At 37.5% G+C, this 14,963-nt stretch overlaps 1 protein-coding gene and 1 long non-coding RNA gene across 6 annotated transcripts; one reads left to right on the top strand and one right to left on the bottom strand.

Annotated features, from left to right (window-relative positions):
* The first annotated feature begins 7,107 nt into the window (after window positions 1-7,107).
* On the top strand, window positions 7,108-10,713 carry LOC144428257 (uncharacterized). 5 transcript variants are annotated; one of them, XR_013478220.1, is made up of 4 exons: window positions 7,108-8,185; window positions 8,706-8,891; window positions 9,647-9,761; window positions 9,911-10,713. XR_013478220.1 is itself a non-coding variant. In XM_078117224.1 (2 exons), exons 1-2 carry the CDS (start codon window positions 7,118-7,120, stop codon window positions 8,729-8,731), a joined length of 1,044 nt encoding a protein of 347 aa, XP_077973350.1. In that variant the 5' UTR covers window positions 7,108-7,117; the 3' UTR covers window positions 8,732-9,579. The 5 variants fall into 5 exon arrangements, 3 of the variants coding, with proteins under 3 accessions (XP_077973350.1, XP_077973349.1, XP_077973347.1); XR_013478219.1 differs by having other exon boundaries at window positions 9,647-10,713; XM_078117224.1 differs by lacking the exons at window positions 9,647-9,761; window positions 9,911-10,713 and having other exon boundaries at window positions 7,108-8,135; window positions 8,706-9,579.
* Window positions 10,714-10,855: 142 nt separating this feature from the next.
* LOC120337863 (uncharacterized) lies at window positions 10,856-14,091 on the bottom strand. Its single transcript, XR_013478301.1, has 3 exons — window positions 13,755-14,091; window positions 13,324-13,547; window positions 10,856-11,538 (listed from the first exon to the last, which is right to left on the bottom strand). It is a non-coding gene; the product is annotated as an uncharacterized LOC120337863 (long non-coding RNA).
* Window positions 14,092-14,963: the final 872 nt, after the last annotated feature.

Raw genomic sequence — 14,963 nt, 5'->3', positions numbered from 1 at the left:
AGTTTGAACGTAAATACCCAATTATGAAACTAGCAGCTTTTAAACACGAAAAACAAGCCAAAACCAGGGAACTACCCTACCAGAAGGAAGAAAGTTTGGAAGCATAAGTGCCAAGATGGCGGCGATCAAATTGTCCCGCGCAGAGACAACGCAAAACGAGAGAGAAGATCGTTCCATATATTTCCAGTTCAGTGCCACAAACCAATGACGAGCTGCCGTTAGCGCGGCAGCAAATTGAAAATCAATGGCAGGTAAAATTTTGCTGCCCCAACCACGGCAGGTGGGCCGTAAAGACAGGGATAGGATAGGATTTACATATTTATCCCGGGGAGAGGAAAGCCGATAAGACGGCTTATCCATATGGCGAACCACGGCCTCTCGTCCGGTTACCATTCCAAGTCGGGTATGGGATTAGTTATATTGCTTGTTCTCGGAAGCATGGACTTGTTGGTGGAGGAAGCCGTAACCGACCAGCGGTTACGTGAACCACCCAACGACGGCGAGGAGTCCAGCAATCCTCTCGCACATAACCATCCCTGCATGGGATTCGAACCTGCGAACCCACGCAGAGTAATTAGAAGTGCGGTGGCGAGCGTATTCCTAACGCTTAGCCCGTTGAGCCACACCGCCGCCTGTCCCTTATGGTGACAAATATTGGGTAAGTTGGAACGTTTTTCTTATGAATACAGTTTTGATGGATTTGGGGTTAGGGCTAGGATTTGAGTAGATATAATTTTGCATGATCTATTAAAATCTGGTACATTAATTTGTGAATATACCGTTGATACTGATTACTGAATAGCGCTATAAAACCATGGCAAGAGCTGCCGCGGTTCGTTCGTGGCAGGGGCTGCCATGAAGAGGTAATCAGTAATCAGTAATCAGTAGTTTATTTCTCACCATACTTAAAATAGGCACAAACATACAAATTGCAATAAATTAAATTATAAATTGGCCATATTTCAGGGTGAAGGAGACGCGAGAAACCAATACTGGTTATCGAGCAGCGGCACCTATAAAATAAGTCTAACACTATAATATAAAAAACAAAAACAAAAAAACGAACTAAGTTTAAATAACTTGAGGAAAAAAATACATAAAATATCTCGAGACGATCTGCTGTAACCAGCAATCGCTCGCTTCAACCAAAGTGACTATAATAGTCACTTAGGCTTCAACAAAAGAAAAGACAACTCCGAACACCACTGATTCGGTAGCCATGGAGATGGCGTTAGTGGATTGTATCACAACAATACTATTGTGAAGCCCATTAGCTAACAATGGGCAATAAGGTAAGAACTGCGCCTCCAAAATTGATAGGTTCATCCATCTTATTTGACAAGTGTCTGAGTGTAGACAACCCGCAGACCCGTGCAGTAATGGCTAGCAAGACATTTTAATGGACATTTTATAGGAAGCCACTTTTAAATGATACCGTAAATCATCGAGAACGATATTTTATTATTTTTTATGCTCGGTTATCCGGGCCAGGTCAAAGTGAAGTGATACCTAAATCTCCAGACATTTGTTGTTGTTTTGGGCTCCTTATATAGATTGCAAGACAAGGCTTTCTAATCTGGTTTGCAGCACCGAACATAGGAAAGCGTCAAACACTCACCAAAGTGTTTTAGAAACAGATTGTCGCGCTATGTCAGAAGAGCGCATGGTTGAACTTCTGACTCAGTCTGGACCGAAAGGTGCTGTTTTTGCGTAGAAGATTGGTATATCTCAACGTGGGCCTAAAATTGACAATATCTTGGCAACTATTAAAACAATGAAAAGGGTGATCAAAAATTTAACAAAGCCTTAAAAAGATATGAGGCTCTTCTGGTGGTTGAGCTTCAGCAGTATGTCCCCATGCCAGGCATGTCCAACCTTTTTAGTGTCGCGGGCCACTTTCACGTGGGGAAATTCATTGCGGGCCGCAAACATTTTTACCAAACTTAAATACCTACTCAATTCCGATTTACGTTAAAATTTGAGCGTTGCTGAATCAAACGCCTGGATTGCACAACAATGTTGCGGATTTCTGAACACAAGATGCACACAAAGACCATAGACCGAGGCTGCCCAACCCCCGGGCCGCATGCGGCCAGCCGAAGTGTTTTTTGCGGCCTGCAGACTTTTTTAATTTTTACATACATTTTGATTTTACTATACATAAGTATCTTTCGTGATTTTGGTGTGATTATTCTTGCCATATATCCATGTTCAAATCAAATGCCGGTTTTTATTATTAGGTATGTGTCAAGTCTCGCACCCTGGTGGACATCAACGTCGCCGGACTAGTTGTCTTTTAATGTTTGTACTTATGTTCGCGTTAAATAGGATTTTGGAAATGTCGTCACTGCATATTCGTCAATAATTCTGATGAAATTGTAAAATTGCTATTCTAATAAAAACACTATAACGCCAATTTAACACTCAGCTTTGACGAGATTTTCGTGTGTTTCTTGCGTGGTCGCCAAAAAACCGCAAGTGTGTTGTGTGATGATTGATTCTTTGATTCGGTCTCCCGAGAGTGTTATGTCCATGCCCCGTTTACCAAATATTCGAATAGTGAACCGCTATTCTAATATTCGAATAATTTGCCAGCCCTACCCAGTAAGCAACTATTAATTTGATTAATTTTATGTTAATAAGTTTTGATATCGCACAATGTAACTAACTGGCTTGTCAAATTTTCGTTCGTCAGCTTACTCCTATGCTTCGACTTCATAATTTTCAAATGATAAGACTTCAGGCGCTGTCTTAGAACACTTCCGAATCCTTTTGATATTTCCGATTTTCATTCTCAAGTTTATTTATTCTGTTCCAGGCATACCGGCAGATTCAACCGGTGGTTCCACAACCACCGATAAAACAAAGTACCGGTATGTGACTTTAGCCTTGATGACTTCACAATGGGTAGAATATTCAAACAAACTGTCTGTTTGTTTGTTTGTATGTTAGACCGTAAATATATATTACTACGGTTAGACACTTTCGTATGTTACGCGAGGCTGCTACAAATTGCATGTGCATTCATCAAATCTCTGACCAAAAGCCTATTGATTTTGGATGAATTATGTCTTATAGTTAGCGAGTTATTGATTAATTAGTGTTGAGACACACCGTGTCGCTATTGAGTCAGAGCAAAGGGAACATGCGGAAGATCGATAAGTCAGCGGTCTCCGATCGCCATCTAGTTTTGAACATTATTCCCGTTGACGCTAGGAACAGGCGACCAAATTTGCGCCGTTGTAAATGAGGGACAGTAGCCTAGCACAGGGCTACTCAACTATTTTTACCGAATATCCACAAACAAAACTTGAAAAATATTTGGGTCTGGTCTTTCCAGAAATTATATTTCGGCATCCTTAAGCACGCACTTCCTCGGCCGCCTAATGATTATTAGCTAATCAAGATTGTTTATTATGGCGTTATAGTTTTTTTCATATATATTTAAATCTATAAAATTGATTTTATAAAAGGAAATTTCAAAAGTGGGGCTAAGGATCCAAAATAAAGAATTAGACGCGGTCCAAATCGAATACCCGAAAGGTCCGGATTCGGACCGCGGTTCGCCAGTTGAGTAGCCCTGGCCTAGCAGATTGCATAGTAAGACTGCAGTATCGTTAGTTTTAAAGCGGTTTCTTTAATGCCGGAACTGCCCCTAAATCACTTACCGCAACGGGGTAGAATATCTACCAAAACTTACCGGAACGGACCTGTAGTTATATTCTAAAGGTCATTTAGGGGGGCAGTGGCAAAAATGTTTTTTTTTTATTACCGGAACGGGCTCTAGATAACCGAAACAAATTCATTGAGCTATTTTTAGCTAAAACATCAAAAGTAGGTTTCAGTTTGCTTGTGGCAGCATCAGGCGGGTCAGATTGAAATACCCAACGGGCCGAATTTGGCCCGCGGGCCGTACTTTGCCCATGTCTGTCCTAAGCGAATCTAAAGCATGACTTATTTGCCTTAGTCATAAAACTGTTCTCATCTTGTTGGTTTGGACATGTAATCGAGGGCGCTAAGTGGTCTTTGAGACTACTTTGACTTTTCAGAACCGAAGTGGTTCGCTGGACTGATTTTGATGGACATGTAATCAGGTCTAATGTCGCCATTTTTCAATGAATACGTCAAAAATTATATTTTTATCGAGGAACAGATGTGAGTGGGCCACAGACATTTATTTAATCAATGTTTGTATCGTTAAGAAACTTCTGAAATCTTATAAGCTTTTGTTGGTGTTGGTTCAGTTTTGTGCTTTATTTATGCAGCACTTCCATCAGGGACTTTTTATGGCACTCGATTTCATAAAATTAGAGTACGAAAACACACATGTGAATTACTAAAAACGTTTGGGGTGATGCGGTAAATTATTTTACGCTTCCAAAGAGTTTGGAGCAAATTTCACTATGATAGTTTTATATTTTCAATCAGCTTCCAATCACATTAAAGCACTTTTATACTCCCCCATTGTTATTTCAGATTTCTAGATTTTTTCAATGGCCTTGTAGGCGGGGAACTAATAAAATGCAAAGTAGCATCTAGTTCTAGTATAACCCCTAAAACATTCTGCAGATGCACTTCCGAAAAAGACAAGACGTTACAAGAAATAAACAGATCAATTGCATTGTTAGGTCATAAACGATCTCAGAGCCAATAACTGAATAACGGTGCAGACATGCGTCCAACATTGGGGGTTTAAAAATTACCATACAAGCACAAAAATTAACAATTTGAATACCAGCGATCGCAGCCCTGACTGCCCAACTGTCGGTACATCATAATGTGTGTGTGGTATGGTAATATATGGCGCTTTAAACAATTTGAGTCTTTTGCGCCAGGCAATTTAAATCAAAATTTTGTATATGCCTATAGTACTCTCTTGGTAGATTTCACAAAATTAACAAGAGCAGGGAAAATGCTAGGGTCGCGTAAGATAGCTTTGAGTTGAAATTCAATGCCATAATCGCGGCATTTCATCTTTAGTATGCGTCTTTCGTTTCTATATGCACGACAGTTCATTAGAAAATGTTCTACTGTCTCTGGATCATTACAGAAATCGCAAAGTCCTTTATTATGGCATCCTATTTTATGGAGGTGCCCATTTAAACGGCAATGTCCCGTCTGAAGTCGAAATAAAATTTTGTCCATTATTCGTGGTGACCAAGTGGAATTCTTGATGCTGTCTTCAATTGAGGGGAAAATTGTCTTGTAATGAAACGCTTAGTCACTTTGTATAAAATGTTGATCCCATTTATTAGCGCAGAATTGTCGAATTTGTGATTTGACTTTGTTTTGTGATTGGGTTAATCTTTTGTCCACATCGACTTTCGCCGCTGATACCTTTGCTATTTTGTCGGCGACTTCGTTACCCGGAATGCCAACATGTCCTGGAGCCCATAGTAGTGTGATTTTGCATCCTTGTTCCTGTAACTCAAAAAGACAAGTCTGAATATTTGAAGATATATTACTAATTTGATCCGAGTTATTATTTATAGCGTGTATAGCAGACATACAATCCGATATGACAAGTATATTCCCTTTATAGTTATTTTTTGACCATGTAAGGGCACTATATATTGCAAAAACTTTGCAATCAAACGCGGAACAGTCTTTGTCTAGCCTAAAACCCATACGAGAATTATTATATGGGACATAAACCGCAGCACCGCATTTGTCATCAATTTTTGACCCATCGGTATAGATATGCACGTGTGATTGATAGGATTCATTTATATAATTCAAACTTATAGCTTTTGTTTGGTCGGGCGTATACCAAGGAAAAAGTATATTCGATAATGCATCGTCGATATTAATTTCGTCCAAATGCCATGGGGGAATTTCTTCGGCTTTAATAATACTAATATCCAATTTGTCAATATCGAAAGTCCTTGCAATCGTACCAAATGTACGAAAAGTTGGGAAACATTTCATGCCATGAGTGTTCGATGACTTCGTGGCAAGGATGGTCAACAAATATTAGCAGTTTGGCCTTATATAAGAGGCATAATTGTAGTCGTCGTATACTCAATGGCATCTCATTACAACAAACTTGTAAAGCAATTTTAGGCGTACTCATCATGCCACCTGCAGCATTGCGTAGACATTGAGATTGGATAATTTCGATTTTTCTTATGGCATTTATGGATGCTGAAAAATAGGCTTCCATACCATATTCAATAATGGGTCGAACTAGGGATCTGTACAATGACAAAAGGGGTGATTTATTAGCTCTCCAGCTAGTGCCAATAAGCAAACGCAGCAGATTAATCCGTTTACTACATTTTTGTACAACATATTCGATATGTCTCTTATAATTTAAGCGCCTATCGAAATAGACTCCGAGGTATCTTACTTCATTCCTGACTGGGAGTATTACACCGTTTATGTGTAGTTGTATTGGTAGTAGTTTTCTCTTTCGAGTGAAGAGTACAACTATTGATTTTGTGACCGAGATCTTAAAACCCCATTGATTGCACCAGGACTGAATGCAATCCAACGAGTTCTGAGAGGAAATGATTAAATCTTCAATATTGAGACCAATGTGCCATAGAGCGCTATCGTCTGCAAACAATCCAACATTATCTGATGAAATAGTACTAGGCATATCGTTTATCATTATATTGAATAGCAGTGGACTGATTACGCTCCCTTGAGAAATTCCGTTTTCTAATGAGAATATACTTGAAAGACGACTGCCTACTCTAACCTGAAACCTACTCTAAAGGCCTTTTAGCCTTTAATATTATTCTTCTTGCTTCAGATCTTCGTTTTTTGTACATTATCACATTTTCGATGGACACCGACCTTTACTTCGGGCATTAGAATTACTATCGTCCCCCTTCCTTTTCACTCCGGAAGAAGTTGGCGATTCATCGCCGTCCATCTTTGTTGATGATGGCTAATAATGCCTTGTCGAGTAACGTCCCTAATGATTGATTGTGCTATCTGTCTTGTGCTAACGTGTCGCAGTTGCGTCACTCGCTAGTATGTTCTGTTGCTGTAAACATCCTATGTTGTTTGTTATGCTGGTGTAATAAAGAAGTGTAAGCGTATTCAGTTGAACCCTTATTCTATAATAGCTTGGGTGTAGAACGTAACATATAACCAAGACATTATTAACATGGTGGCAGCGGTATCTGAAATTCGCTTACCGTCGACTCTTGATCTGCATAATGAAAATTTATCAGAGACATTTAAGAAATGGAAGAGACAGATTGATATTTTCATGCTAGCCAGCGGTTCTACTAGCAAGTCAAAGGAAGAACAGAAGGCAATAATCTTATATTGCGCAGGTGCTCAAATGATTGAAGCTGCCGAACACTTTGTATACAGTGATACAGAGGACGAAAATGACCCTAAAGTTATACTACAGAAAATGGCTGAACACTGTAATCCTCGGAAGAATGAGGTGATGGAGACTTTTCGCTTTTTCAATATACAGTACAAAGACAATTTTGAATCATTTCTCGTTGAACTCCGTAGTAAAGCCGATTCCTGTAACTTCGAAAACAAAGACCGAATGATCAGAGATAAAATCGTATTTTCAGTAAGCGGTAAATTACAAGAAATTCTGCTGCGGGAGACTGATCTCAATATGTCAAAAGCCATAAAGATTTGCCAAACATATGAAATGTCAGAAAAGCAAGCGACGGAGATCCGTGCAACTTCAGAAAGCGAGCAACGAATTTTGTCGACTAAAAATAGACAATACCGAAATACGAACAGAGCTCCGAAAAACAAGCGTATTCCAAATGCATACCAAGAATGCAAATTTTGTGGACGCAGACACAAGTTCGGGATATCCTTTTGTCCTGCTTACGGAAAAACTTGTCATTCGTGCAATGGTAGAAATCATTTCCGAGTGAAGTGTAGAAACGCAAGCTATGTTCGACAAATGAAGAAACATGACCAAAATGAAGAAACGCTTGAAGAAGGACATCAGCGTGTCCAGAATATAAATAACGTCAACAGTTCAAGAATTACTGCTCTGATGGAAGTCAACAATTATGAAGTCAGATTTCAAATTGATAGTGCTGCAGATGTCAACACAATATGCGAGAAATATGTGCGGAAAGACCAAATTAGACCAACTACTGACAATCTTGTGATGTGGAATAAAACGAAAATGAAACCACTTGGTGAGGCAATTTTAAAGGTAAAAAATCCTCGAAATGATGAAGTCGCAGAGGTAAGATTTACTGTTGTCAAGAATAATTTCAACTGTCTTTTGGGGTTAATGACAATACAAGAAATGGGTTTGATTACAATAAACAGCGATAAATTTATTGCAAATGTTGACCTACCGCAAACTTTGGGAAACTTGGGAATAGCGAAATTAAAAGTTGATTAAGAGTTTTACCTTGTAGAAAAATCCCAATAGCTCTCCAAAATAGAGTTAAATCAGAATTAGATAACCTGGTGAAAAGGGGAATCTTAAAACCGGTGGATGAACCTACCGATTGGGTTAGTCAAATGGCTGTGACTGAGAAACCTAACAAAAAGCTTCGAATATGTATTGACCCTCAACCTTTAAATGCCGCGTTGAAACGAGAACACTACAGATTACCTGTTCTTGATGATGTATTGCATAAGCTACGCAATGCAAAAGTGTTTACCAAGTTTGATGTGAAAGAAGCATATTGGCACGTGATATTAGATGAAGAATCGAGTAAGTTAACGACAATGATCACACCTTTTTCTCGTTACAGATGGGCTAGACTCCCATTTGGTTTGAATGTGAGCAGCGAAATATTTCAGAAACGTTTAAATGAAGCATTGTTCAGATTGAAAGGTGTTATAACGATTGCAGATGACATCATAGTAATTGGATGTGGAGACACGAAATCTGAAGCGGAAGCGGATTTGAGAGAGAACACAAGAAATCTCCAAATCAGGTGCCGAACTAAAAACATTAAATTAAATGATACCAAAGCAAGAATTATGAAAGAAGAAATAACTTTTATGGGCCATAAGATTACAACAAGTGGGATAGAGCCAGATCCTGCTAAGACAGAGGCCATAGTGAAAATGTCATCGTTAAAAGATGTCAGTGATGTGAAACGATTTTGTGGCATGATTCAATATTTATCCAGATTTCTGCCTAATCTTGCCAGTGATCTAGAGCCAATTCGAAATCTCACTAGAAAGAATGTTAAATGGCTATGGGACGAAAAGTGTGAGAAAGCTTTTCAATTGGTCAAACGTAAAATTACGAAATCGCCCGTATTAGCTTATTACGACCCTAACCTTGACCTAGTTCTACAAGTTGATAGCAGCAAAGATGGTCTTGGTGCTGTTTTAATGCAGAATGAGAAGCCTATCGAATATGCATCCCGTGGTTTGTCAAAGTCTGAAAGAAATTGGGCTCAGATTGAAAAAGAAACTTTATCTGTTGTATTTGGACTTGAACGATTTAATCAATATACCTATGGTCGCAAAGTTATAATTCACAACGATCATAAACCTCTTGAAACAATTTTGAGCAAACCATTAAGTCAAGCGCCCAGACGTTTACAAACTCTTATGATGCGATTGAACAGATATAATATCCAATTCAAATATATGCCTGGAAAATCCTTATTAATTGCTGATACCCTCAGCAGAAACTTTATCGAAAATTCCAAACATTTTCCACATATTTTGAAAGTAGACGCTTTAGAGCAAATTCCAGATGAAAGAATTGAAGATGTAAAGCAAGCTATGATGAAAGATGATGAATCGATGAAGTTGCTGAGATATATAAAACATGGATGGCCCGAGCATAAGTATGACTTACCTGACTGTGTAAAACCATATTTTTCAATAAGAGATACATTGAGTTATCAAGATGATATTATTTTGAAGGGTGAACGTATATGGATCCCAAAATCTATGCGTAACGAAATAATGCAACAACTTCATTTTTCTCATTTAGGTTATGCAAGTATGATGCGCCGTGCTCGTGAAACTGTCTTTTGGATTGGTATGTCCAAAGAGATTGAGCAAATTGCTAACAATTGTTTTTCTTGTCAGCAGACGAAACCAAATAATCAGAAAGAACCATTATTGCAACACAACGAAGGAAGTGTTCCTTGGGAAAAAGTTGGAATTGATTTATGTGAGTATAAAGGGAAAAATTAACATACTTATAACATAAAACAGCTTTATCCGTAATAAACGTTCACTCTCCAAAAGAAAATTTGTACTGGATTTCAGTCAATTGCACTTTATATACAGCAATATATACAGATCGGATATAAAGAAACGATCTCACCGTATTGATGTAGTGTTGTATCCAGTTTAATCCACAAAACAGAAGATAGTTTGTATCCAGGTTTATGCTCACAAAGACGGGGCGACGTCGCGTTGTCGAGTGAGGGTACATCATAATAGTTTAGTTATTGTTAGATTCATTTAATGCCGGTTTTATCAATTTTTATCACTGATATGTTAACAGTTATTTTTATTTTATTCGTGCTTTGGCGGGTCACGAATAAAACGCGGTGGGTCACTAAGTGACCCGCGGGTCAGTGGTTCGCCATCCCTGCTATAGGCAGTCGTTGGCTATAGCCTATTACGAGCGTTTCATTTAATTTGAACACTTTTCATTAACCAAAAAATATGTGGGCGGATTTTTGTTCACTTTGTCGTTTCACGAGCGTTTCAATTAATTTGAACACTTTCATTAACCAAAAAATATGTAGGCGGATATTTGTTCACTTAGTCGTTTCACGAGCGTTTCAATTAATTTGGACACTTGCCATTAACCGACTTTGTCGACAATATATAGCGAACCGTTATGCCCGGAGGAAGATAGAAAATGGTTCAAATTTTTTTACATGAACGGCAAAAGGGAGCTTTTTTCGAGACTCTGGATGTTAGAACCTGACATTCAAGCTATAAAATTCGACAATACATCTAATTGGCAGTTAATCAAATATTTGGCGATTATAATTACATTGACAAAGTTTTGTTAAGCAAAAACTTAATATAATATATTAGGATGTAATAAAAATTAAACATTGACACCGAATCTTATATATTTAAATCTCAGACAATTTTAAAACTTAGCTGGGAATACCAGTAATTGACGGATTTAATTTATTATGGATTTTGTTCAATTCTCGGTAGGAAAATTACTGATGATCGACAGGCACGGAAATAATGAGATCGGATTTAGCATACACAGGGAAAATCCGCTAATTCCTTAGCACATTATCATCATTCAACTAACTTCAAATATAAAAAATCGGTGTGGACGATTTTAGGGAATAATTTGTAAAAAAAAGTATAGCAGTTGGCTGTTCATTCAGTCACTTATATATCTATACAGAATTCAAAGGGAACTCAGAATGAAGAAGCAATATTAGCATTTAATCATATTTCACACAAAACCCCAAGAAGTTTGTAAGTAGAATTTTCTTCAAACATCCCTTGATTTGCATGACTTGGATCTGATTGAACGTGAATGCCGACGTAAGATCTTGCAGGAATATAGGGTCTATTTGGAACCCAACGTGTGTAGTCAGCTGGATTTCCATTGGATAAATAATTTTTTTTCGTCTGAAAGTCCAAACAGATTAAAGATTAAGCAGTAAAGTTGCAAAACTATAAATGCTGCGAATCTTAAATGCCTAAATTCGAAAAACCCTACTCATTTAACTTTATGAATAGAATCTACTCAGAACTTAAATTTTGTATTATGTGCAATTTGTAAAAAATATTTATGACGCCAAACTAAAATTTACATATCTCTGAAATGTTTATTATGGCGTCATTATTTTTACTTGGAAATAAAAGCTGTATCGCCAACACGACGGTAAAAACTTGATGCTCATAGCCAATTGAATAAAGCGTGGCAAGCGAAACTACAAAATGCCCTATATTTTCACTCAATGCCCAAAGAGTGCTAATCAATTACGGCAAAATGTCTCCTCAAAAGCGCTTCATCATTGATATATTATCTATATGACTATATACCTTACTCATTGTTGAAAGAAATGTATCGAATGTAAATGTGTTTTGGCTGTGTAATACAAAATTAACATATACCACGCCTCCTGCTTTCAAAGTCTTTGCTTTCTCTTCTGAACAATAATTCCTTCTACCATCTTTTCCACAAAGACTTCTTCTGATTGTTATTTATTTTCATGTTTATTTTTCAGAAGTGTTTTCATTATAGCCACTGACTGGTTAAGGGCAAATTTGGGGCAGACAAGGGCAGACAATACGGTATATTCCATTAGGGACAATCCTATCAAATTGATTGAATTTCGGTAATTTGGGCAAAAACTTTTAGTGTTAGTTGTAGCCTAAATCGGGTTTAACTGAGATCATTTGAATGAGAACAAAACGAGAATATCGGTCAGAGACCGAAGACTTATCGATCGAAAGTTAGGGGATCCCCAAAACAGCGCTCTTACTTCATAGTGACACCATGTATCCCATCACTAATTAATTAATAACTCGCTAATTATACGACATAATTTATCCAAAATCAATAGGCTTCTGGTCCGAGATATGATGAATGCACTTGCAAATTTGGAGGAGATTCAACCTTGCTTTCGTGAGATATCGTGTCCATCTAACAGACAAACAAACATACAGACAGACAAATACCTATCAACATACTTATAGATAAAGATCGATAAGTAACGAGTTGGTAAAATAATTCCCAGCTGTTGTGCGTCATTCGCGTCGCAGACCATCGCCAGGGACAAAACATATTATATTGTTTTGATCAGACAATCAAGATTAGATTTTTATCCGTGCTTGAAAGAAGGCCTACATTAGCTTAGGGGCCCAATTTATTATATATATAAAAACGCAACGGTTGGTATAAAAAAAGGCGGCTGGAGAATTAAAACAAAAACTAACAGTATATATATATATCCGTAAAATACCGTAGATTTGTGTTGATCAAGTTCACACTAATATAACAATTGTGTGCTGGAGAAGTCTTTGTATTTGTTATGGGGAGTGAATATCAGGCAATTGGAGTAAAAGGGTGCGATAGAGCTACGGACTGGACCCTCCCATCTGCCTTTACAACGCAACACCATAACTTACTATTATATTGGCTATAACAGCAGTTCCTTTATATAAGTCTTGCGGGTAAAATGAATGCGGAAACGAGTTCTTCATGTATTCTTTTCTATAATCAATTTCGATCTTTGACCCACCCATTACTCATTAAAAAATTTCGACATCTCTGGCCAAGGTACTTGCATCGTCCAAAATTGGCCGTGGCTGCGAATCACCCAATGTATTGTGATTTTACTTGCGCAGCCCCCAAAACGACCCCCCCCCCCCCCACGCACATTTTTAAATATGGCTTCAAATACTTACACTCGTTTCCAATTCCATTCCCGTCCATATGTAATGATAATTTAGTCCGATGAGGATGCGTGTTCGGATTAAGGCAACCATCCTATAAAAGTGATCTTTGCTGTATATATTTGCAGCATTCCCTCCGATTGCATGACAACTCGCTCTGGCTTCGAATACATTTAGTCGGTTATCGTTTGTGATCAACACGTAACACTTTCCATTGTACACTTCATCGCAATATTCTAAATATACGTGACATTGTCAAGATATATTGAATATATATATCACAGAACTAACGAATTATTAAATAGATATTTTCGTAATATAGAATACAAAACATTATGTTTTTTTACTGTTTGCTTGTAATAAAACTTACTCAATTAATTTTTTATTACAGTTTTGTATCAAACTTGAAATACCCAAGAATATTGTATATATATATATCATACCCAATTCTCTTTTCGTCGAACACGTTCCATGACAAACGTTTAATGCAAAGCAGAAAACGACCACACCAATGAAACTGCAAAATTTCATTTTCATTAACCCTGTATCCACAGGAGTCTATTTTCGAAGAGAACACGATATCTTCCTATGCACTTGGATTCCGTTTCATTTATAGTTTCTATCTTGACACGCTACTTATAGTGTGGTACAATCCTTTTTTTCTATTTTAGGCTGGAAGATTTTTTTCTCCGAGCAGCTTTTTCTCCGGCGTGTGTGTGTGCGCGATTGTTAATAAACTTCCAGTTTATTTATCTGGAATCAAACGGCTTTAATTGATGTTTATCGTCAATTCTATAAATCTAGTTTAATTCACGTCTAAAATAAAATATATTTGAAATGATTTATATTCTAAACTAGAGGTGCCCAACCTTTCTACCCGGCAAACCAATTAAACTAATTGAAAACGCGCTCACGGATGGGAAATAAAATTATAAAATGATTCAAACATAAATGCGGTTGTTTGATATAAATACTTTGCCGTCGAAGGTACAAATAATCACGCAATTACCTTAAAATCCGATCAGTGCATTTGGTCGGGTCAAGACAAAATTTCTCGCGGATCGGCAAAATGACTATGTGTACCAACACCCCTGAGTGGAATATAGGCGGTTGGGAATAACGCTGTAAGTTTTAGAATTTTGAATAGAGGCCATACGAATCAACATCTATTTGAAACAAAAAATTCACTTGAAATTAACTTCAAAATATTTCCACCTGGAAAAGCTCGATGCTAAAGTGATATTTGTTAGAGCCAAATGTGTCCATGCTATGCTAGTTAAGTAATAGGCCTCGTTCATGACGGGACTAGTCAATATTACTCAATTGAGCATTTAGCATAGTTTAATTCCTTTTTGTTTAAGACTACATTGAATTTAGTGTTTTCGATATATACACTTTTATTAAAAATAAAAATTTGAAATATTGATGCTCCTGGAGAGTATTTGGCGGTCTAATTTCATATCGCGAGAAACTTCACAAAATTACTTCGAATAGTCATGGTACACCGCAGTTTCAAGTAGGTTCAGTTTTGCAGACAAATAACATAACAATAATAGGCAATGGCTATAATTAAAATAAGTGCCATCAAATGGAATAACTTGAAAGGATTTACGCGTATGCGTTATGCTGTATTTGTACAAATCATTTTTGAA

The sequence above is a fragment of the Styela clava genome, chromosome 10 (assembly GCF_964204865.1).
Source record: "Styela clava chromosome 10, kaStyClav1.hap1.2, whole genome shotgun sequence".
Lineage (NCBI taxonomy): Eukaryota > Metazoa > Chordata > Ascidiacea > Stolidobranchia > Styelidae > Styela > Styela clava.
Note: the sequence above shows the minus strand (reverse complement) of the source record. Positions and strands in the feature narration are given on the sequence as shown.

Excerpts from the sequence above, each read along its gene's own strand:
- LOC144428257 (XM_078117221.1), top strand. The coding sequence starts at position 7,118 with ATGGTGGCAGCGGTATCTGAAATTCGCTTACCGTCGACTCTTGATCTG.